At 47.4% G+C, this 25893-nt stretch overlaps 1 protein-coding gene across 7 annotated transcripts in view; it reads right to left on the bottom strand.

Moving 5' to 3' along the window:
- MAGI3 (membrane associated guanylate kinase, WW and PDZ domain containing 3) overlaps positions 1 to 25893 on the bottom strand; it is a 2362625-nt gene that overhangs the window by 1157444 nt on the left and 1179288 nt on the right. For all 7 annotated transcript variants that reach the window (XM_085653126.1, XM_085653134.1, XM_085653154.1 and 4 more), the window contains one exon: positions 3627 to 3746. In XM_085653126.1, coding sequence (XP_085509252.1) covers positions 3627 to 3746 — 120 coding nt within the window. The remainder of the gene's footprint in view (positions 1 to 3626; positions 3747 to 25893) is intronic.

Here is a 25893-nt window from a genome sequence, read left to right on the forward strand (position 1 = left end):
TGTGGCGTGGAGAGCTTGAAGGGCGCTCGGTGTCTTGGGCGCCGGGTGTTGGGCTGGTCACTGCCTTGTGCCGGTGCAGCTCGTCGCGTCGATCTCCTCCGATCTTCAAGGCCCCCGGGACCCCTGGGGGCCCTCAGGTGGTCTGCGCTGGAGAGATGGCGGAGAGGCCGGCCGGGCCGCCGTCGTGACAGTCGCTAAGGCGAGGGGCTCACCGGCGGCGCAGGGGAGTTGCTAGTGTCCCTGTAGCGGCCATGTTGAAGTCAGGCAGGTAGCGTGTGTCAGGGAGTCCCCGGGTCGCGCTGCTCTCGCCGGATCCCAGCGCCACCTCTCCGCCTCGTCAATGATCAGGTATGGAGGGTACCTGGGGTCCCCGGTGGCGACGTCGATGTCCAATCCCGGTTCACTGCGGGCACCCGGGAGTCAAGATGGCGGGTCGGTATGTGGCCGCGACGAACATCTGCTCCAGGGCGCTCCGGTCCGCAATCCCCAGAGGTGCTGCTGGCTGCTCCCGTCCGAGCCGCTGCGCGAGGAGAGCGCACCGCGCCGCCGTCTTCAGCGCCCCGCTCCGTCCCCGTCTCCTTTATGGAAGCCCCGGCGCCATCTTGAGTCGCGGGTTGCGGCACTGGCAGCTCCGTCCGGAGGAAGCCTCGACACTACCACTCCTGACGTGTTCAGGCGCCCAGCGGGACTTCTCCGCCATGCAGGTGTCGTCCGGTGGTCTCTGGGCTGACGATCGCCCGTTTCAACGCTCCGAGACGCTATGAATTGGCGCCCTGGTCACGGAGCCTCAGCATTGCATTACCGCCATCGTGGCTGGCTTGGCCACGCCCCCGTAAAAGGTACATTATATGAATAAAATTAAAGCAAGAATATCAGAAATATAATGGCAGTACTATACGAAACAAATGAGCATCAACACATTGAATAGTAAGAGATACATTAAATAAAATAAGAGAAATGGCAAGAAATGGTGATAGAAAGAAAATGCAGGTAAGCGAAGAAACAGAAAAATGCAGAATAGTAAAACGCCGTAGTAATGGGAGCAAAATGAGATCGCAAACCACGTTGCTTAAGTACCCAGTACAACCTAAAGTTCAGCACTTAAAGGTGAAGCAACGAGGAAAACTTTAATCCAAAGGCGGTAAGACTGTAGAAAGTAAAATAAATGTCCCCCAAAATACCTCACACACATATGGCTCCATGGACGTCAAAGAAAAATCAGCAGGGAAACTCCAGAAAGATGCAGGAAAATAACCTCAAATACCTCACAAAGTCATGAAGGGAATGCAGCAATGTAGACTCCATAGCGTCTCAAGATCAGAAAGGGCATGCATAGAAGTAGAAAATGCGCCCAAAACACTCAAGTCTCATCCGGCTCCACGAGGGTGTATACCAACATCGCAGGGAAGAAATGCAGACTGGCGTTTAAGAAAACTCCAATCAAGATGGCGGCACACAGAGAAGGCGGACGCCGTGTGGTTCCAGGCACGTCCCTGTTGAAAGCGGGTTTGAGCAGCTCGAAGACCGCCGTTAGGATTGCCTTCACCACAAAAGAAAGTAACTCTGCCAGTCCATCAGAAACAGCTGCTGCAGATACAGTAAAAAGGCTGCCTCTTGAATTGTAGAAGAAGTACGCTGAATTTAAGCAGGAACATACGCCTTGTCAATGACAGCAGATGTCAAAGGCAGCAGGAAGCAAACACCATGACAATGGCAGCAGGAAACATACGCCCTGTCAATGGGCTGTCCGGTGAATCTGGACACTGGTGGGGTGGGGGGCGTAAAATCCTTAGGTAGTTTCTTATTTAAGTAAAATCTTGAATAAAAGTTCCTTATGAGCTTGAAGAAACTCATTGTGCGTAGTTTTTGATCCAACTCGTCGACAATTTATGTTGTGTCGTAGTAAGGAGTTCCAGTAGACGTGGTTAGGTTACAGATGATATTAGTTTACTGTTCTTAGATGTTAATACGTTTTCCAGTAAAGATGTAAATAAGGACCCAACAGGTGCAGTCTCTCTGCTGCTCAGCCCAGGATCCATCTAACACGCTGCCTTACAGCAATCCCCACATTCCAATGACAATTCCATCCACACCAACATTCTACCCATGCCATTCACACTGGCTGAGCAGCAGAGGCAGAGAAACAGGGAAGATGCGTAGTATAAAACCTTAATATAACAATATGCTTATGTTTATATGGCAGCATGTTTTAAAAAAACATTTGTATTCTTTTCATTTATACCTTGCATATCTTGTTGAGTTTGTGTGCTCAATGTATTATGGTTGTGTAAATGGGTGAATTCAAGAATGTCAGTGGATGGATGAATGAGTGCAAGGGTGAGTGTGTGTAGGTTGTCTTACCAATTAATTTCAGAAAAGACACTTTCATTTATAAACCAGATCTATTGGCATTGCCAGTGCTTGTTAAAAATGGATAGTGTTTCAAGAATCTGGCTAGACATGACTCGTCAGGACAGTGAGAGGGCCGGCTTCTTGCAATAACCGCTATTAACAACCATTCTGTAATGAGTTCACATGATTCCAGACAAGAGTTATGCATACTGATGTTGCTAACAAGCACTTGTATAGTGCACAGCTACCATTAGTATAGCATTGCCACAAATTTCAGTAGTCTGGGGAATAACATTGTAAACGTTTCCATAGCATAGTAAAATTCGGCTTTGTGGAAGTGTGTGGTGAGGGAGACCATGCCAGTTTCAAAGATTTGACAGATATTTGGTAGGTGAAGCAGAAGGGCTGTACGAGAACCCTGACAGCTGGGCCCAGAAGATGATATATCCAGGATGCTTACTGGGTACCTAAGTGTCCTAGAGACACCAGTTTCACATTACATTATATCAGGTGTGTAAATCTAAATGGTTCACCCGAATGTTCAACTCCCAAAAAGCATGAATTTTCTGAACACGATGTTCTGGTGACAAAGACTCCTCTAGTAACCCAAACAATGAACCCTAACTTTCCCAGACCATCTTCGCGACTTCCATTGTTTCCCAATCAATTGGAACAAACAAGCCAAGCCAAGCCAAGCCAAGATATCAGCTTATCTTCCAACATAAAACCTCCTGCTCCCACACTTTTTGATGTGGCTGCAAACGCGTCGGCTGTGGGTGAGGTGTCACCACCCCACAATGGGTGCAGATGCTTGACTATCTGAGGCACCACCCTTTCGTTAGCTACAGAAGGCTAATGCTGATGGAAGTTCATGTGGTCTGATGCCCACGCTGTCGGCTGTAGAATCAGGGAAATCAACGAGTGGAAATGCCCTTCCAGTATAAAGTGCTACATACAAAATAGAACATATAGATTTATCAATGCACCAACAGCATGGCAGTTTCTTACACATTAGTATAAATAATGGTTAGATTTACAACTCTTTGCTGATGTAAGGGCCACAGGAGAGAGAACCGCTATCAACATATGTCAAAAGCATACATTATTATTTTCTCACGTACATATCACTCAAATTACTTTAATATTTCAATATACTAATTCACCTCTAATCCTTTATGGGTTCCGGAGTAGCGTGCCACTTGCCGAAAAAGCGCTTCGATGCCTCGTCAGGGGTAGTACGCGCTATATAAATGCTATCACAAAACAATACATACCATCGTACGTCCCACTCTCTAGCAACGCTCCGCTCTCCTCCAGGGCCTTGAACTGCTCAACCGGGATAAAATTGTAATCGACTCCTGGGACCTCGCCGTCTCTGGGAGATCTGGTTGTGCCTGAAATAGAAGCAGCACACAATATAGTTTCTTTCACTATTGATTTTGATGTGGCGTAGTCAGCCTACAGGGAGATGTAACATTTTCCCCAACTACAATGGTTTCACGGAGACAGAAGGAATTCACTTCCATAGAAGCCTCACGTGAAACCAGGGTGAGGAAACCAGGGTGAGGAAACCAGGGCAATGAATTATGTAAGAATAAGAAACAAAGTTAGTTTGAAATTAAGTGGAGGCCTATGTGGATTTATGAAGCCCGAAACATGAAAGGCTAGAGGGAAGCTGAAAGGCAAAAGATTGATCGCAAATTGTCTTTTTTTTCCAAATATTACTGTAGCAAAATCAAGGCGCAGCTTGGATTCAGCGGCCCTGCTGGGCTCCAAAGCGAGCATACATTGCAGTCTATTAGAGGCGTGTCAGTGCAGCAGACGTCACTGACTGCACACAACGTTCCACTAACACAACATTAAATCCTTCAGTTTGTTAAGAGAGTGTTAGGCTCTTAGGCGCTGACAGCAACCAGCTCTTGTGATGGGCGCGCAGATGAAACAGGACAGTGGGACATGTCTATTAAGGGACCCTCATTAAATGCTAGCATAACAGGAGGGGTCAGTGATATGACACCGAAGTGCAGGGGGTGGAGAAGACCCAATTAACAAGCATTGGCATAGCCAATAGGTCTCGCTTTTGGGACCTTATAAGTATTTAGTTATGCAGCACAATATCCTTGGTGCAACAACAACTGTTGCATGGCAAAACACTTATAAGGTCCCAAAGGCGAGACCTATTGGCTATGCCAATGCTTGTTGCTGATTTTGTGGTACTGCAATATATAGGGATGTTATTTGTCACAGTTTACAGTTTGGATTAGATCATTGATGACACTATTGTTCATAGGATCATGATGTCTCTCCAGTGACAACTTCTTGCAGCCCAGGTCGTGCCGAGGGGTTCCATTTCAGGTGGTTCTGCTGTCCTGATCGAGCCGAAGGTCCTGCTGAAGTTGTCTCCTCCCTTTGTGTGTGTGGTTGTGGTTGTGTGTGTGGTTGTGTGTGTGTGTGTGTGGTTGTGTGTGTGTGTGGTTGTGTGTATGGTTGGGTGTGTGTGTGGTTGTGTGTATGATTGGGTGTGTGGCTGTGGGTGTGTGGCTGTGGGTGTGTGGCTGTGGGTGTGTGGCTGTGGGTGTGGGTGTGGTTGGGTGTGTGGCTGTGGGTGTGGTTGGGTGTGTGGTTGTGGGTGTGGTTGGGTGTGTGGTTGTGGGTGTGGTGTGGGTGTGGTTGTGTGTGTGTGGTTGTGTGTGTATGTGTTCTTGTGTGTGTATGTGTTCGTGTGTGTGTGTGGTTGTGTGTGTGTGTGGTTGAGTGTGTGTGTGGTTGTGTATGTTTATGTGGTTGGTTGTGTGTGTGTGGTTGTGTGTGTGTGTGGTTGTGTGTGTGTGTGGTTGTGTGTGTGTGTGGTTGTGTGTGTGGTTGTGTGTGTGGTTGTGTGTGGTGTGTGGTTGTGTGTGTGTGGTGGTGTGTGCGCGGTTCAGTGTGCGGTTCGGTGTGCGGTTGTGTGTGTGTGGTTGTGTGTGTGTGGTTGTGTGTGGTTATGGGGGTGTGTGCGGTTCGGTGTGCGGTTGTGTGTGGTTATGGGGGTGTGTGCGGTTGGGTGTGTGCGGTTGTGTGTGTGTGGTTGTGTGTGTGTGGTTGTGTGTGTATGTGGTTGTGTGTGTGCATGTGGTTGTGTGTGTGTGGTTAGGTGGTTAGGTGTGGTTGTGTGTGTGGTTGTATGTGTGGTTGTATGTGTGGTTGTGAGTGTGGTTGTGTGTGGTTGTGTGTGGTTGTGAGTGTGGTTGTGTGTGGTTGTGAGTGTGGTTGTGTGTGTGTGGTTGTGTGTGTGTGGTTGTGTGTGTGGTTGTGGTTGTGTGTGGTTGTGTGTGTGACAGTAATACTAAAAGCATCTCAAAATAAAGGAACACAAACATCGAATTTGGAGAAAGAGAAAGCACGTTGTAAGTCAAACGGGCGCAGCAAAGCATTGACACAACAACAAAAACAAAACAAGATCACTTAGCAAAGACTGAGTGCTGATAATGGATACACACAGCCCATCATCTTAAGAGTTCGATTGCAACCAATGTGCACTCAAACCTGCCCCCTCCTTGTGAGTTGCACCCCATATTTCATGAGGTATAACTGCTGCACCCACCATAGCGCTTTGAGATCTAAAGCACAACATAGGTCTAATCAGACTCCCCCCTTTTCCTACACCTACCGAGTCCCCCAGGGGTCCTCCCTCAGCCCTACGCTTTTCAACATCTACATGGCTCCGCTCGCCCCCATCGTCAGAACCTACGGACTCAACATTGTGTCATACGCAGACGACACCCAACTCATCCTCTCCCTTTCCAACGAACCCAACACCGCCAGACACAACTTTCGAGAAGGCATGGAAGCCGTCGCCAAATGGATGAAAAACAGCTGCCTACAACTAAACACCAACAAAACGGAAGTACTCATCATGGTCCCAAACCCAGACGCCTGGAATGACACCTGGTGGCCCTCCGCCCTCGGAAGCCCGCCTACCCCCACGGACCACGCACGCAACCTGGGATTCATCCTGGACTCAGAACTCAAAATGGACCGCCAGATCAACTCCGTCTCGTCCTCCTGCTTCCACACCCTCCGCCTCCTATGCAAGACCTTCAAATGGATCCTCCTCGAACACAGAAAGACCGCCACTCACGCCCTGGTCACCAGCAGGCTCGACTACGGCAATGCACTATGCCGGAATAAACAAAAACCTCACCCGCAAGCTACAGAACATCCAAAACGCCGCCGCAAGACTGGTCCTCAACCTGCCAAGACACTGCCACATCTCCCAGCACCTGCGAACACTCCACTGGCTCCCCATCGAAGCTAGAGTCACCTTCAAGATGCTAACCCACGCTCACAAGGCCCTCCACGACACCGGACCAGCATACCTGAACAGCCGACTCAAATTCCACGCACCCCAAAGGACCCTACGATCAGCCCAGCTCTCCTACGTAGTGGTCCCCCGCACCAGAAAGACCAGACCGGGAGGCTGCTCATTCTCCTTTCTCGCGGCCAGTGCCTGGAACGACCTTCCGCTCCACCTCAGACAGATAACATCGCTCCCCATCTTTGCAAGAAACCTCAAAACCTGGCTCTTTGACAGACCCCCTCCTTGATGGACTGGAACCTGCGAACCGCCCCCACACCCCCAGCGCCTTGAGACCCTTACGGGTGAGTAGTCGCGCTTAAACACCTGATTTCTTTTTTTTTTTTTTTTTTTTTTTTTTATCGACCGAGCAGTCGCCAACAGGCTGTGCTTTTAAAGAGAACGTGCCAAAAGATTCCAGCTTCCTCATCGTGTCCTCATAAAAGCACCAACGAAAGGACTCCCTGAATGGTGCAACGGACATGAAGCAGCCGCTGCAATCAGAAATAAACACTGTGAACGTTGTCCAGTTTCACGGTAACATTTCCTTAATGTTCCTTAAGTCACAAAACAGTAATACTAAAAGCATCTCAAATTAAAGGAACACAAACATCGAGTTTGTGGAAAGAGAAAGCACGTTGAGGCAGCGATGGAAGATACATTTAAGGTGGGCGTGATATTGCCTGACGAAGATGCATTAAGTCACAAAACAGTAATACTAAAAGCATTTCAAAATAAAGGAACACAAACATTGAGTTTGTGGAAAGAGAAAGCACTTTGAGGCAGCGATGGAAGATGCATTTAAGGTGGGCATGATATTGCCTGATGGAGATGCACCCACTGGGAGAATCCTGAACACTTGTAAGCGCGAAGGCGGGGGGAGGGGCTGAGGCAGGGAGCAAGCAAGAGGAAAGACAGATGGCGCTGAAGGCTGGCGGTTCGCGCGTGCACGCTCGTGTGAACGCAAGCTTGTCGCCAGCCAGCAGCACTTTGAAAACTCACCTACTAAAGTTTCTCCGAGCAGCGCATGCGCGCTGATTCAGCAAGACCTAAAAATGCAATGATGTGCCACGTAACACCAGCGAACCCAAGTAATGTATGTGTGCATTGTTGTGAATTTTTCCCTGGGGTGGGGAGTGCGGGAGAAATTATGGTACTGTTACTGTTATTGAATAACAATAAAGATTGTTTTTTAAAAAGCCGAAAGAAATGATGCAGTAGAAATAGACTATTTTGGGGCGAGATGAACAACTAACAATACAAACACATCAGATGGCTTTCATTTAGTAATTAAACTGTAGCACAAATCTGAGCCTGATTCAAAAGATATACTTTTATTCCTGCACCGGTAAACAAACTCTTATGCATGGGTGTACGTTTACGAGTTTTGGGAATTCAGGTGCACGCCCAGTAGTAGTGCGCTTGGAAAGCCGTACCACTCATGGGTTTCCAGTCATACAACTGGGAAGGTTGTGTGGCATTTGCTGTTTGCCCAATGCACAGCTGTGGGCACAGTACAACTGAGCTTTTTTTTAAAGGAAGTTTCCCGTGCAACAGCACATTTTAATTTCTTTCATTTTTTTTGTTCCATGTTTTCTGTATGGAGCAACCCCTGCCCCCGACAAAGTTTCAGAGTATGTCTATGTATGTTGTATTTGTATAGCAGAGGTCTTATTCCCTCCTTGGAGGTGGATTTTACCCAGCTCTAGGGCAAATCTCCGACCGTCTCACAGGTGGAAAAGGGTTAATAAGAAGTTTGCAAATGTCCAAAATTCACATAGTTGTGGGCATTCACAGACTTTCAAGGTAAACCATGCCCACGTATCAACCCTTGCATGGGGTTTACTACCGCCTAATTGTAAAGTTATGGCATACAGATTCACGGTACTAAAAATGTTTACACCTGCTAGGAATCATCCACAGCTGCTTGGAAGGAGTAAACGGATCCATGTTTGGCCAATCAAAGCACATTGAAGAAATTTTAATTCTTTGACATATTACAAGTTTAAAAAATTGATCTTATGCAGTGTTAGTGCATACGTCATCCCTCCACTGTTACCCTTAGCTCTCATGTGTCAGATTCTCCTGTAGCCAAAATGTAGAACCAACTACTATGGAGCGTCACATTCAGCATCTGAAGTTCATGGGAAACAAAGCAAGCTAAGGCTTCGAATTGAGTAAATTCCTATGAAGTTTGCTTGTCTGAGCTCTGGCAAGCAGATTCTTTCTGTATTAACCTCCACCACTTTTAGTTGATAAGTGCACTACCTTAAGTATTAGTGTTGACAGAATTCTAATGAAATAAGGAATTGTATCACAATTGCTCATAATACAATTTAGCCACATCTTGTTTCCCTGTGCAACTTCTAATATTAAGAGTACCCCAATAGGTGGAAGGGCAATCCATGTTTTTGTCATGGCTGTGTACATTGCCTTAACTTATCATGAAAGTCTTACTTTTGAAAACGCTTGCTGTTTATAGCTCTGCCAATAATCATTATTACCAATAATCAATTAAAATATTATTATTTTATCAACCTAACTAATTGACAGACTGACCAACAGGATTTGTTTAGCTAAATGTAGAAAGAGGGTCTATATAATCCCAATATGGGAAAATGTTCTAGCTTGCATAAATATTCTCAATTAAGGATCAATCACCTACAACTCAATATACAAGAAGGTTCATAAATCTCCTGCTCAGGCTGTATTGAGCAATATTTCACATATTTACACCACCATCATTAGACTTCAGAGATGTAAGAAGCAAAGAACCATCTGAATTAAATTCATTTATAGCTTTAATATTGGTATCAAAACGTTTTCATAAATAATAATTAGTATTGTACCAAATGCCCTTGTATACATATAAAGCAATACACCAGTTCATTTATCTACATGAGCCATAATTGTTGTTAGGAGGAAGTTTATTGGGAGAAAACATCAATTCCATATGTAAGCACGAAGGCGGGGGGAGGGGCAGAGGCAGGGAGCAAGCAAGAGGAAAGACAGATGGCGCTGAAGGCTGGCGGTTCGCACGTGCACGCTCGCGTGAACGCAAGCTTGTCGCCAGCCAGCAGCACTTTGAAAACTCACCTACTAAAGTCTCTCCGAGCAGCGCATGCGAGCTGACTCAGCGGGACCTAAAAATGGATGGGGAGTTGAGCAGGGCTGATGTTGGCGATGTTGCTGCCTGTCAGGAGAGAACAGAAGATCCAGAACGCCGACTAAAGATTTCAAAAGGGTTTAATGTGTGAAGGCCACATGACGCCGAAGAGCTCCAGTGCAAGTTTAATAGCTCAAAAGGAGCACTGTGATTGATGGGCCACACAACCTCGATACACCGTGGATATCATGAAATACAGACAAGAGGTTCAACAGGGCATTAAATGTCACTCAAGGGTAGCAAGAGATACATGCACTCCCAAGTAGACCTCATGGCACAGGCATTGGGCCACCAAAGCGTAAATCAAGAAAGCATTTTGTGTGTCTGCAGATACCCCCCCACTTACCCTTATCCCGCCGATAACCCTGTTAAGACGACGCTGCGAGGTGTGAAGTAGCCAAACGCCTCTAAAGTCTCTCTCTAAGTAAAAATCAGAGCTAACCAGCAGTGACCATTCGATACTTCAAGCAGCAAAGTAATCAGACCAGAGGGCAAAGAGCGAGGGTAGCCAAAAAAAGATCTTCACCCCTGTCACCAGTGACACCCTGACACAATGAGCACTAGAATTAGCACTTGGACCCTAAGTATGAACTCAAACGTACGTCTCGCTCTTCCGCAGTGGTGGACTGGGGGTGGAGTGTGGGGCAGGACTAGGGGCGGAACTAGGGGTGGGGCTAGATTTGTAACCTTTCCAAACTTTATATGCAAGAAATCCAAGTGCATTTTAAGAAAATCAGAAGTATCTGTCCAATGGTTATGGCCCTAATAATCATTTATAAAGCATTTACTAATAAGTGAATGTTCAAAACCGTCTCTGAATTTTGCCATCAAAGCTTTGCATGCTGGAATTTTTAGAAACCCTTACTTATAATGAGAAAGGGGAACTCCGCGTCCCAGCATGCAAAAGAATTACCAGCTAAAATCTAGAACTGTCTGAAAGTCTAAGGCATTCCATTGAGCTGCCTGTCGCATTTGGATTATGCATGGTTTTCCATACGAAACAAGCGGTTTAAATGCACCAAACCAAAAATAATTGTGTTGCCTTTAAGGTGTTTTTTGGTTTGAGGGTAATCATAAAATTGGCGAAAAGGGCGGGGATTTACATTCAAGTAAAAATGCTTAATTTAAATTGCTGATGTACTAACATTTTCAGTCATTTACAATGGCATGCTAAAAAGCATTACTGGCCTGAAGAATGTGCCCCACACCCTCCTCCATTAGTTTTATGATGGACTCTCAACTCCTAATGTGTAGGATCAAAGGGTAAACAAAACACCCTGCCACCCCATACAGCTGGAAGAGTTTCAGAGAAGCACGACAAGATTGCTGTGTCCTGGTGATAAGAGCTGCTGTTCTGGCGCTCCCGTGCAATCTCAGCTCAGGAATGCAGAATCAGAGCGGGTCGTGTGAAAAGTGCGGAGGCACGAGAAAATGAGAGGAGCACCACCTGTGTCTAGGCAGGACCCCATGAGTACAGGTACTCTCCTTGTCCTAGGAGAAGTTCCGGTACTGGAGGTGCAAAAATTAAAAACTGCCGGTACTCCGTACTAGTGAGTACCGGCCCATTTAAAGCACTAGTCAACAGCCTTCAGTGAATTATAATTTCCTTACAATCATGTACCGTGTACTTCACCTTACACCCCCTGCTAGACTAAACTAACAAGTGGAGAATTAAACACCCCAGCAATTGGTCTCCATTCCTAAAAATGCAATCATTTAGCATCAGTATCATTGGATCCCACAATATCCGTCGTTCATGCTCACTCTTGCCAGCCATTGTCGCAACCTATACTTTAATTCGTTCACTCAGGGCTAGACTAGGATCTTTCTTTGTCAGTTTCTTTTATATTTATGGGGAAGTCTAATTAAGAGTAAAGTCATGTAAACCATGCTCATTTTTAGGTGGAGCCTGGGTAGCGCATACGCTGCTTTGCCAGGCATGCTGTATTCAGGTAGGGACTTGAAGCCCCGCCCATTCTCCACCCATATTTTTCATTGGCATGTGTCATTGTCTACTGTAAACTGTGGCTGTGCATTGGTCAATCAGCTTAGTAGTCCCGCCTTAGTACCGACTTGACTCATTTTGTAACCCCCATGGCAACACCCCCTGTTATGTGTGTTGTTACTCAGTAGACTTATATTACAGCCGTCCGAACATTATTTTATCAAATTGCTTTGCCTGCCTGCATCCTGCCTGCTGTTGCAGGCAGGACACAATCTCTCCTAACGATTTAATCATTTACAATGCCAATAGCTCAAACTCTCGTAAATGCCAGACCTATTGCATTGTGAATGCTTGTTATTACCTGGGGCAGATACCATTGTCACCACAAAGAATCAACATCTAGCGTTGACAGGAATGACTAAACCACTAAAGCAACAACTTTGGATCCCTTGTTGAAGGTGAAGGGCCCTGTCATAGGAAACACTTCAGAACTAAACGTTAGGGGTGGGCGGAATTTGCGTAATCGCGTTACGCAAATCTCCGCGAAACGGTAAAAAATCTCCGCGAACACGCGGAATTGCTTGTTCGCGATGCTTTTTTCCTGTTCACAATCGCTGTTTGCGTGCTCGGGGAGAAATATCTCGCGAACACGCATTTTGAGAACGCGAACAAGCAAAAATTTCGCGAAGTCGCGGAAAGCGGCATTTTGGGCAATTTCGCGTTCTCCGCAGAACGCGAAATTACCCAAATTCCGCAAATTCCGCGAACGGAACGGAATTTGCCGCCCAGGCCTACTAAACGTCGAACATCGAATTAGTAACCTAGTGAATGGATAATGTGTGTATGGATAAGAAGTTACAGGCTGGCGCAGTGAATGAACATCAAAAGACTCCCTGGGGTGTATTCATCTCCCAGGGGCAGTGCATAACTTATTAAAAAGTAAGTGCCAGGGCCCAAAGTTTTGCTCAAAAGCCTGCGGCATCACTATCGAAAGTCGGGGTGTCGGATACCAAAGCTGTGTACCATTGATTCTACCTCATGCCACTTTGATCCTCTACCAGACACTCCTTTTCTCTTAATCAGACTGTTGCAGGTTATTTTTCATCTGTGCTTTCATTCTTTGTCACTGTTTTTCCATCTTACTCTTCTTTCCTCTTTCCCTTTTGTGTTTTTCTCTTTCGTGCTCTGGATCAACATCTGAAAAATAACAGGCGGTCCCCAAAAATAAATGCTGGTGCGCCCCACCTGCAACTACCGGCTCAAATGATGCACTGGCCAGGTAGATTCCCAATAAACACTCCAGGGCCGAAAGACCCACCTGGAGTGGAGTAAGAATCATGTCCAGGAAGATGGTATACTAAGAATAGAGAGGAAGAACGACATGGTACCTATGGCCCATTCTGATAGGGAGAGTGAAAGGTGTGAAAGGGTTGGCAACATGGAACAATCTGGACTGTCCAACACTTTGGAGGTTAGCGGATGGAGCTGAGAAAGACAGAACACAAACTTGAAAAGGCCTATCCGAATGTAAGAATGAGACACTGGTAGCAGTAAGAGAAGTTGACAGGATGATAAAGACATCAACATATGCAATACATTACAATGAAGATGAGATTTGCATGGTTAATCTTAGACTGTGATAAATGCGAAAATGAGAGTGGATCTACTAGGTGAGTGAGGAAGGGGTAGCTCCGAGGTACTATGGCAAATTCTTGCAACACTAAGTTAGGAAATTACACACTTTAGTTTAGGGCAGTTGTGGTGGCCACCTCCTGGAAGGACTCCGTCTTTCTTTATTGATTGATTGATTCAGTGTTCAGCCTTACAATTCACAAAATATTCGCATAATACAAATACAATTACAAATATGTAAAACAATGGCCCCACGCCTATCATCTTTTGCCAATGAAATCTAAAAAGGCACAGAGTCTATATATGACTAACTACTGCTAAACTATCAAAGTGCAAGCGCTTCCCAAACACAGGAAGAAAATAGCAGTTAGATTTTCTTCTAAAAATTATCAATAAAATGTGCTGCTTACAATTACAAAGAATACGATAATCACTCCCTTTCAATCACTACATATTTCTACCATCAATATATGTGTCTCATGTACATTGTAAAGAGTAGTGTAGCATTGGTCCAGTAATAATCGAAGCAAAGATTAACATGGTTACGTATAAAATATAAAGGGTTTTCCCCACTAAACCAGTATGTAATTAGGCGACAATGCAATGCCGTACAAGTTGGACTCATAACACTAGGAAATGATTTATGAGTGTCATATTGACGACTGCAGGCAATCTGATCTACTCATCTTCCCCTGAATCATTTTTTAATGGCTGCTAGTGCTACCGTCTCTTTCATACGAGGCCAAACTGAGCATAGGAATGAGGCTATGGAATTCAAATAAATTGATCATCTGTCCAAAGCCTGAATGGTAATACAGACGTAACAGATCTAATCTTACACATTCTGAAGAAGGGCAGAAGCCATCTTTAACGCGCCTGTACATGTTTTGCGAAGAAGAGGAATAGGTGCAGTATGTAATCCTTCACTCCGATCATACAATCACAAACTTCCCTCCCCTCGGCAAGCCATGTACGTTTGACAAGATATTCTCTGGTTGGCAGAATTCCCAATCTGAACGTGATATAGAGTTTAGAGTAGATCAAATCTAAATATATTACTACCCGGGCACTGGCTAACTTTGAAAAAATCTCCCAATACGCTGCCTAGTTTTAATGAGGAGAGCGTCATCTCCCTTCTTAGCGCATAATAGTATTCCTATACAAGCACTGCAGTATACCGTCCTACCATACTAGGATCAGTCCATAGCTACCCCAATTGCAACTCATTCAATGTACTTTTCACATGGGTCAGCCTACTCCTCCAGCTCGAACTATCTAAACTATAGCATCTTTCAGGGATTTTGGATACAATATTGCCTTGGGCTTCCTCACTAACTTGATCCAGTGCAACACTGGTTTTAAGGCTGCTTATTCAGTAATTAGCGTGAACCCAAGCTCTGCATAAAGTGTAAATAAGGGAGAACCAGGCCCTAAAAAAGTTATTTTCTGTTATTTGCAAAGGGTGTAAGCTCCCGTACCTCCAAAGCACAGTCCTATTAAGTGCTGCCACCACTTATTTCTGTTAATAGATTTGGAGAATGGTGTACATACTTCGTGCACCTCCCTTATGTCTGAATTTTAAAACCACCAAGAAGACTGGGTCAAAACTGTGGAAGCCTGCAGTATCTGGTCCCTCCAACTTAAGTGTTCTGTAAACCGTATTCCCCAACTATTGTACTGTTTAACACACTCCATAAGCTCGCCATTTATCATTAGTCTTCTCTTATTCTAAGGGATGGTTTTAACACCATGCTCTTGGTCTTTCTGCAATTGATTATCAAGGCCTTACTATGGCAGTAGTCTGCAAATATTTTTACCGGTATATGCAATGCATTTTAAGTTTGAGCGAGTAGGACTCCGTCGTTGGCCAACAACAGAATCAGGACGTTGTGTCCGGCAATAATATTGGGACAATGGGTTCTTTCAATAGTTAAGTTACATCATTAAAAAAACAAGCATTGGCATAGCCAATAGGTCTCGTCTTTGGGACCTTATAAGTGTTTAGCTAGAGCTATTGGTTTTGCCAGTGTTTGTAATGGCAGCGGGGCATATTAGTTTGAAATTAGTATAATATAATATATATAGATGCATTGATATCAGCGATAGAGAACAAACGTTTGAAGTAAGATGATGTGAGTATGGGGGTTAGCAATAAACATGTGAGAAAGGGAGATAGAGTTAATATGAGGGGAGAATAATTGAATATAAAGAATTATACCCAGAGGAAGGATAAAGAGTTCTAGAGAAAGAGTAGTAAGAGAGAGAGAATGAGTTTGAAATTGTGTATATGTATGTGCTTGAGCGAGAGATAGAGGAAGTGAGGGAGAATGACAGAATCAGAGGGGGGAATAGATAGTGTGTGTTATGATAATAGCGACTTTATGAGATAGTAGAACATTGGAATGTTGGGAGCTCCATTGAAAAAAATTGAGTTCTCCGGGCTTATAATGGCTGGTATAAACCCGGAGCTCCAACATTCCAATGTTGCTTTGTTCACAGTTCTGGCTGTGAACAAAGGCTTCAGGGAGCCCAATGGGATTTCAATCCCCTCACGCTCCCTGAAGGCTTTGTTTTATTTGTTAGAACATTCTGCCCTCTAGTGGCAGAATGTTCTAATAGCCTTATAGCCCTTCGTAGCAGGGCTATACCGGTTTTTAAAGTCCCGCTGCTTTGTTAAAGTCCCTCGCCTTCGGCTCGGGCCTTTAACGCTGCAGCGGGCCTTTAATAGCCGATATAGCCCGCTACGGCGGGCTATAAGGCTATAGTAAAATAATGATAGTATTAGTGCTTGTAACAGAGATGAGGCAGAGACAGTAAACAGATTTATGAGCACAAAAAGACAGTATGCAGAAACACACACGTAGAGGTACAGGGGCATAAAGACATAGGGCCGTAGAGAAAGGGGCCATAAACATGTAGGCTAAAGGGACAGCAGCTATAGAGAATTAGATAAGGAATACAGAAAAAGATGCTTGGAGTATAGACAAGTGAATAGAAACACAAAGGGAACAGAGGGATGTGCAGCATAGAGATAGGATATATTGAGTGAGATGAGATACAGAGAGCGTCAGAGACACATGGAGAGAATTGTGCTTTGAGAGGCAGAGCGAAAAGTGAGACAAGGTTTCAAAATAGAGAAAGAGAGAGATTAGTAATAGAAACAGGTAGAGACACATGGAGAGAGAACTTAGAGGCGTAGTGAAGAAAGAGATAAGGTACAGAGGGAGAGAGATGAGTTATAGAAACAGGGAAAGACATAGGTAAATGGGTTAACTGACACAATGGTTTTGTGTTTGTATGAGTTGGGGGTGAAGATGAGAAAGAGAGGGCAGTACAAAAGAGTGCAGGAGAGTGAGAGAGTTGCAGAAAAATGCCTGGATAGATCGGTTTTTTTGCAATCCGTTGTTTTGGCAAAAGTACCACCGAAGGTCAAAACGAAGGAGCAGTGGTCAAGCGGGCAGGTACGGGTTAGTAAACGGGGTTGTGATGGGGACAGAGACACCTTCAGATTCATGGTTTCTTCAAAACAAAGTACCGGAATGTAAAAAGGTTTAATGTCTTTGTGACTTAGGGTGAAAGAGTATGTCACACCTTAGAACACACATGAAAGGGGGAACAGGGCGAGGCTGTGCATTGACCCCAGTGATATCTTCTCATATCCGCTTGACTGGTGATATCTTCTCATATCCGCTTGACTGGTGCGGTTTTGAGTTTTAACTTCCATGTGTAACTGCATGCCTGCCATGAAGACAGACCCTGTGGGATGTTTCCATGGAATGTGTGCTCGCGTCAGTACTGCGGCACCTTGCTTTCCCTGTTTACACTGTATGTAAGTGGGGTGGGAGCGGGGCACAAAAAAGCATAGCAGCGAGAAATGTAGGGCATTGTGTGTTTTTTTTTGTTTAAATTACTTTTATTGCTTTTCAACATTAAGCACAATAGGCCAGTAGGTGCTCTGCATTCATCGGAAAACAATCTGGCTGTAAACCCACATATCTGGCTCACAAAGTCAACAAAGAGAGAAAAAGACAACAAACTCCCCCCCCCCACCCCCTTCCTCAGCGAACTATGTCTAGATAAGGCAGGTTTGGGTGGATGTCGTGAGAGTAGAGTGAGAGTACGGGCCCTCAAGTGGCGGTGACGGGCGATGAACGCAGAGGATCTGGGAGGTGCAGGAGCCGGAGATATTTGGGGCAGGTGAGCTCTGTGAACTCGGAGGTAATCAGAAGGAAAGGCTCCCAAAGGCCATGGAAGGACGCCGTCGGGCGGGCCACGGTAAGTGAAATCCTCTCCATTACCAGGATCCCCCACAGCCTATGGAGCCAGCCGAGGCGTGTTGGCACCGTCGAAGTACCCCAGTGTGTAAGAATGTTTTGGATTGCTGCGCCTAGCGCCAAGGCCATCTGCTTACCTCGTCGAGATTTGAGGGGGAATGTGAGTGTGTTTGGGAGGCCTAGCAAAACGTTCGCCGGGAAGCGAGGCATCTGTGTGTCAAAGTGAGAGTCAATGTCATTAAGCGTCTGTCGCCAATAATCCTCCAATAGTGGGCATTCCCAGAGAAGGTGAGTGAGGGTACCCAGAGAGCCGCATTTTCTCCAACAGAGGGGACTGCGAGAAGGATTGTCACGTTGTAGACGTTCAGGGGTCAGATACCAATAAGTAGCCACCTTGGTGGCAGTCTCAGTAGAGGTCATGTTACGAGCCATGTATCGGGCTCTGTAGTAGATTGTTGACCATTCTTTCCGTGTCAGTTCTCTGCGCAGCTCTTTTTCCGAGCGGAGCTGTCCTGGGGTCCTCCCCTCCCCGGGTATGGGGCGCACAAACTTATATAGGTCCAAGGTAAGGCAAGCGTCCGAGTGGCGGGTAAGAAGCCATTTCTCGAAAGGGGTGAGACGACGCTCCGAGCCTGCGCGAATGTCGCTCTGGAGTACTCAATGACGGATCTGGAGGTACCTGTACTGTTAATTTTCGGGTAAGCCCAGTTCCCTGCGGAGGTCTGTAAACGAGCGAAGTCCATCAAGATCAAAAAGGTGGCAAATGGATCTGCTTGCTTCTCCCGTCCAGTGCTGGAATCCGATCTCGTCCAGCCCCGGTGTAAAATCAGGATTGCGGACTATAGGTGTAAGGGGAGCGGGGAAGGTAGTTAAGCCACGATCAACGGCCACCCTATCCCAGGCCAGAAGGATGGGGCGAGTCACCTCCGAGAGGTACAAATTGCGAGGTCTCTCAGGCCGAGTGAGAAAGTGGATGCTCCAGAGAGCTCGATCAGCGAGAGCGCGGTCCATGAAAAGCCAATGCTTTTCAGACTCTGGTCGAGACCACTCCACCAGGGCCCGCAATTGGGCTGCCCTCCAGTAAGCCACTAGGTCGGGAATCCCAAGGCCTCCCTCGTCGGGACTGCGATAGGCTAGTTCTTTACTCATGCAGGCTCTCTGATCGCGCCAGATGAAGCGTTCCATATCTTGCTGTAAAGAGCGCAAAACGCCAGTTGGAGGAACCAGCGGTATCGTGTGAAATATATAGAGAATTTGGGGCAGAATTACCATTTTCACTGCTGCGATGCGACTGAGCCAGGACAGCGCATGCGGCCTCCAGTTCCGGAGACAGTCCCGCACCTACCTGAGCAGAGTCGTGTAAGTTCAGTGTTTTAGTGGAGGTAATGTCCGCAGCAATTTGCATCCCCAAGTATGGGAGGGATTCCCGAGCCCACTGGACAGGGTAGGAGCGTTGCAGAAGATGGAACGTGTCAGGCGTCATTGCAAGAGCTAATGCCTGGGATTTATTCACATTAATCTTAAACCCCGAGACAGAAGCAAATCTGTCAAGCTCCACTAAGAAGGCCGGAAGGGACTGCCTGGGGCGCTCCAGCGTGGCCACGACATCGTCCGCGTACAGGCTCAGCATATGCTCCGTGCCACCAAATTGCGCACCCCATATGACCGGGTCTGCACGCACTCTTTGGGCCATAGGCTCCATGTATAGAGCGAAGAGGAGCGGCGACAGAGGACAACCCTGTCACATCTCCCTGCATAAGGGGAAGACGCTCGAAGCAGTCCCATTCACCCGCACCGTGGCGACCGGGTTCTCATAACTACAGAACACTCACTGAATAAATCGGTCAGGAAGGCCGAAATGCGACAGGGTGGCTCGGAGATAGGGCCAGTGGACCCAGTCAAACGCCTTCTCGGCGTCGCCAGAGAAAATCAAACGCTCCGCCGGGAAGCGCTCCGATCGGTCCACCAGTAGAAGAAGACGCTTAGTATTGTCGGAGCACTGAGGCCGGGCACAAACCCAGACTGGTCGGGGTCGATCAGCCCGGGGAGATGAGTAGAGAGCTGCTGGGCGAGAATCCCAGTGAAGATCTTCAGGTCAACGTTGAGGAGCGAGATAGGCCGAAAGGAGGCACGGTGACACCGGTCTTTATCAGGCTTCGGTATGACCGTGATCAAGCCCTCCAGCATGGGGGGAGGCAGCGGCACGTCAGGCCCTATGGAGTTGAAAAGCCGGACGAGTATGGGGGCCAGGGCGGAGCAAAATTTCTTATAAAAAGCTGAGGAAAAGCCGTCCGGCCCAGGGGATTTGTGGGGCTTCAAGCGGGAGATGGCCGCTATGACTTACTCGGGTCTAATGGGTGCACCCAGGGCATCAGCTTGGCACTGGGCAAGTTTCGCCGTCGTAGCTCCCTCGAGATACTGCGCCGGACCATCAACTGGCAGCGACTGTGCTGCATACAGGTTCTCATAGAAGGAGCGAAACGTGTCTGCCATTTCGCAGTCAGTGTCGAGCACTTGACCCTGCCTGTCAAACAAGTTACTTACCTTCGGTAACGCTTTTTCTGGTGGATACAGTATCTGCCTGTGGATTCCTCACCTTGTGAATATCCCCTGCGCCAGCATTCCACAGAATTTTTTCCCCCAGCTCTCCACGCCGACGTGGACGTCATAATACCATGGCTCCACTCGCGACTCCGTATGACGTCACCGGAGCCATAAGAGAGCCACGTCGGCGTGATGGTCAGTTCCACTTATTTTTTCCATGCCTCCGAGGCGAACAGGTGGACCGACAACAGATTCAAAGTATACACAGTATACAACATTCGAACAAATATACATAGTACATATACAAAACGAAAGCTAAAGAACATAAGCATTTCCTATAAGTGTACCAGATAGAAAGAAGATACAATGTAAAACAACATGTTAAACAAGGTATACAAAGGTGGACAACGGGGAGGCGGGTGGGCCAGTGAGGAATCCACAGGCAGATACTGTATCCACCAGAAAAAGGATTACTGAAGGTAAGTAACTTGTTCTTCTGATGGATACATCTGCCAGTGGATTCCTCACCTTGTGAATAGATTCCCACAGCAGTCCCACTCCCGGAGGAGGGTGTCCACCTTCCTATACCAAAAAGTCCTGCAAGACAGAGCGCGCAAAATGGCCATCCCTCCTCATCTCAGAGTCTAAGCAATAATGCTTTGCGAAAGTATGGAGGGAGGCCCAAGTCGCGGCCTTACAAATGTCTGCAACTGGAACACCCCTGGCCAAAGAAGAGGTAGAAGACTTAGCTCTAGTTGAATGAGCTCTAATACCCTCAGGAGAAACCTTACCAGCAAGGGCGTAGCAGATCTTGATGGTTAGGATGATCCATCTGGACAGAGTGCGCTTGTGCACAGCTTTGCCTTTAGTGTCCAACATAGCCCACGAAGAGCTGATCATTCAAACGAAAGTCTTTTGTTCTGTCCAAATAAAAGCTCACAGCTCTTTTAGGGTCCAATCGGTGAAGTCTCTCCTCCTTGGAAGGGTGAGGGGGAGGATAAAACACAGGGAAAGTAATGGACTGCCCCAGATGAAAGGGAGTAACTATCTTAGGTAGGAAAGCAGCCCTGGTCCTGAGGACCATCCTTTCAGCATGTAAGGATAAAAACGGGGGTTTTGAACTAAGAGCTTGAAGCTCACTCACCCTCCTTGTCGAGGTTATGGCTACAAGAAAGACCGTTTTTAAGGACAACAGCCTCAAAGGGCAGCTATGAAGGGGTTCAAAAGGGGACCCCATCAAAAAAGTTAAAACAAGATTAAGGTCCCACTGTGGCATTACAAAGGGAGTAGGTGAAAACCTGTTAGTAAGACCTTTGAAAAATCTTAAAAACAATAGGCGATTTAAACAACGACGGCTGATCCGGAAGAAAAGCCGACAAGGCTGACAAATAGCTCTTAACTGTGGTCACAGCACAACCTTGCTGAGCCAAAGAAAGAGCAAACTGAAGTACATTAGAAAGATGGGCTTTTAAAGGGTCAATGGATCTCTCTCCACACCATTTTACAAACTTAGACCACCTGTAGGAGTAGATAGACTTGGTGGAGTGTCGCCTGGCCGATAAAATAACATCCACCACATCAGGCGGGAGAGAGAAAGAACTCAGGTTGCCCCGTTCAATCTCCAGGTATGAAGGGGCAGGCTCTGGAGGTGGGGGTGTAGAACCTGCCCCTCCGACTGCGAGAGGAGGTCTGCCCTGAGAGGGAGACAGAGCGAAGGGTGCGATGAAAGGTGAAGTAGATCTGTGTACCACACCCTTCTTGGCCAATCCGGGGCGATCAATATAACTTGGGCCCGGTCTTGGCGAATCTTCCTCAAAACCCGAGGAATCAAGGGTATGGGAGGAAACGCGTAAAGGAGATGTGAGTCCCAACTCAACTGAAAAGCGTCCCCCAACGCCCCCTGCATCGGAAACTGGAGACTGCAGAATGACATGCAATGCGCGTTCGAGAGTGGCAAACAGGTCCACCCAAGGAGACCCCAACGTCCGGAAGACATGCTGAACTACCTCTGGATGAAGCCTCCACTCGTGGTCGGCCGAAAACTGTCGACTGAGACTGTCCGCACGTACGTTCAGCACCCCGGCCAGATGATTCACCATCAAGCAAATCCGATGGTCCTGAGCCCAGGACCAGAGCTGCAACGTCTCTCTGCAGAGACGATAAGATCCTACTCCTCCCTGCTTGTTGACATACCACATTGCGGTAGTGTTGTCCGTCAGGACTTGTACCGACTGACCTGACCGCGAGGGAAGGGAGGAAGGCCTTGAGCGGCAAACGTATCGCCCGCAATTCTAGAAGATTGATATGAGACAATCTTTCCTCTGGAGACCAAAGACCCTTGATCTCCAGATCCCCCAGATGAGCACCCCACTCCAGGGTGGAGGCATCCATTATCACTGTGGCCACCGTAGGAGGAAGATGAAAAGGCTTTCCTTGAGACAGGTTGCCCTCCACGCTCCACGAAGACAGATCCGCTGCAGCTTCTCTGGAGATCCTGACTGACTCCCTGAGATCCCCGTTGTGCTGATACCACTGCCTGCGGAGACACCACTGGAGTGCCCTCATGTGCCAGCGTGCATGGTTGACCAACAGAATGCAGGAGGCGAACAGACTGAGCAGGCGAAGGACCTTCAGAAATGGAACAACCGCTCCATTGTGGAATAAAGGGATAATCTTCTGAATGTCGAGAATTCTTTGTGGAGGAGGAAATACTCGACACACAGTAGTGTCCAGTACCGCCCCTATGAACAGGTTGCGCTGAGAGGGCACCAGGTGAGATTTGGGCACATTGATCGAAAAACCCAAGTTGAATAACAGCTGAGATGTTGCCTGCAGATGATGCTGCACCATCCCTGGGGACTCTGCTTTCAGAAGCCAGTCGTCCAGGTAGGGTAAAACCGGAATCCCCGACCTCGTGAGATGGGCAGCCACCACCACCATCACCCTGGTGAAGACTCGAGGTGCAGTAGTAAGACCAAACGGGAGAACCGCAAACTGATAGTGTTGCGACCCAACCGTAAAACGGAGATACTTCCTGTGCGACTTCAGGATTGGGATGTGGAAATACGCATCCTGCAAGTCGATCGACACCATCCAGTCTTCTTGCTGCAACGCTTGAAGAACCTGAGCAAGGGTTAGCATCTTGAATTTCTCCTGTTTCAGGTAAAAATTCAAGACTCTGAGGTCCAGGATCGGACGCAATCTGTCGTCCTTTTTGGGAATCAGGAAATACCGGGAGTAGCATCCCTGACCCCTTTCCTGCTCTGGAACCACCTCTATCGCACGTTTTTGAAGCAATGCAAGAACCTCCTTCTGCAGAAGAAGCAGATGGTCCTCTGAGTAAAAACCTTGGCAAGCAGGGTAAGGGGAGGAAATTCCCGAAAGGGAAGGGCATACCCATTCTCCACGAGGTTTGAAACCCAAAGGTCCATCGTGATGGATTTCCAACCTTGCAGAAAGTGGGACACCCGACCCCCAACAGGCCTTACATGATCCAGGATGGGGGATCTAGGGCTGCTTCCCTGAAGCCTCATTGGGAACAGAGGAGGCTGAAGAGGAGGAGGGATTGAGACCAGAACCACGCCGACCCCTTTGTCTTCCTCTATAGGATCTGTAGAGAGGATTTTGCTGCTGCTGTTGCTGCTGTTGCTGAGGTTGACGGAAGGACCGAAAGGATGACCTCCCAAATCCTCTATACTTCCTGAAGCCAAACCCTTTTGACTGCGTCTGCAAACCTAAAGATTTCGCAGTAGCTCTGCTATCCTTAAATCTTTGCAGGGCGGAATCAGCTTTTTCCCCAAAAAGCTTTTCCCCATCAAAGGGTAAGTCAACCAAAGTGGCCTGAACATCAGCAGAGAAGCCGGAAGAATGAAGCCAAGCCTGCCTTCTAGTGGCAATAGAAGATCCCATAATTCTGGCCACGGAATCAGCCGTATCTAGGCCCGAATGAATAACTTGCCTGGCGGCAGCTTGGGTGTCTGCAACAACCTCCATAAAAGAGCCCTTCTCCTCATTAGGCAGTTTAGGAGGTAACTGCTTCACTGAGTCCATCAAAGCATGAACGTAGCGGCCCAATAAGCAAGTGGCAAGTTGATTTAAGCGCCATACTTCCAGAAGAGAAGACCTTTTTAGCTGACTGCTCGATCTTCTTTGAGTCCCTGTCAGCTGGAGCCTGTGGAAAAGCACCTGAAGATTGTTTCGAACAGGATGCCTGCACTACAAGACTCTCTGGAGAAGAGTGTGAGGAAAGGAAGCTCGGATCCCCCGGAGCCACTCTGTATCTCCTCGCCACAGTTCTGGAAACCGTAGGTGAAGAAAGCGGCTTGCGCCAAACGTCCATAACAGGCTCTAAGATAGCCTCATTAAAGGGCAACAAAGGCTCAACAATGGAAGAAGGTGAATGAAGGACTCCAGTCAAAAGGTTTGGCTTGTATTCTGCAGAAGGCAACTGTAAGTCTAACAACTCCGCTGCCTTCCTGATGACCAAATGGTAAGGAGCCAACTCTTGAGGAGGAGAAGACCTGGAAGAAGAAGTAGTGTCCAATCCACTTGCCTCCTGAATGCCCTCAAATTCGTCAGTGGAGTCACACACTTCACCTTTCTCCACTTCCTCTGCCCGATATTGCTCTTCCTCTAAAATCCTCTGAGCGATAAAATCCCAGTGGTTCTGGACTGTTGCCTCTGCACCCGTAATTTATTAGCCAGTAGTCTGCCACAACTTTTTCCCACTACATAAAAAGCATGTTTCAGCCGAAGAGCCGCGTACTCGGCCCGGGCTGTCTTGAGCTGCCTCCAGATTCGAGATGCCCCAATCCGTTGATGAATGCATTCCAATTCAGTCACTTCCCTAATAAGTCGTACCCGTTTCTCCGACGAGTCTTGTTATCCCCGGCTGCGATACCCAGAAACTCTCCACGAACAACAGCCTTTAGAGCTTCCCAGAGAGTCGAAACCCGTATATCAGGGGCATCATTCAAGGTAAGATAGCTAGTAATGCAAGATTCAATCTGCTGGACCACGGTAGGGCGTTGAAGCATGGGTTCCCGCAGGCGCCAAAATCTACGAGTAGGGCGGGCAGTGGGGAGAGTTAGTGCTATGGATACTGCGGAGTGATCTGATAACGGGCACGGGGTGATGTCAGCTGCCTGCAGCCGTTGAGTCAGGGTATCCAAAGTAAGGATGTAGTCAATCCGGGCGTAGGATTTATGGGGGTGTGAGTAAAATGTGTATTCCCAGGAGTGGGGATGTATGTGCCTCCAGGAGTCCGTAAAGCCCACCTTGTGCAGTAAATGTTTCCCAGAAGTGGACAGTGCCCCTGTTTGGCCCCAGCGCTGTACTGACCGGTCACGTGAGTCGTCGAAGGCCAGGTTGAAATCCCCTCCCAGAACAATCGACCTATCCAGTGAGCCGGACAGGTCCTGAATGGCCTCCCGCAGAAAACCCTCCTGGCCTTCATTAGGGGCGTAGATCGAGGCGACTGTGAAACTAGAAGTGCCCAGTGTGAAGGAATATGCTCCAGCTGACCCTTTATCTCTGCCTGTTTGTCGCCTATGCAGCCAGGGAATTTACCAGAGACCAAAATGGCTACCCCTGTGGTCTTTGTGGCCCGGGAAGAGAAAACCTGATGAGGGAATGACCGCGAGCA

Source organism: Triturus cristatus, chromosome 1_1 (genome assembly GCF_964204655.1).
Source record: "Triturus cristatus chromosome 1_1, aTriCri1.1, whole genome shotgun sequence".
NCBI classification, from domain to species: Eukaryota; Metazoa; Chordata; class Amphibia; order Caudata; family Salamandridae; genus Triturus; species Triturus cristatus.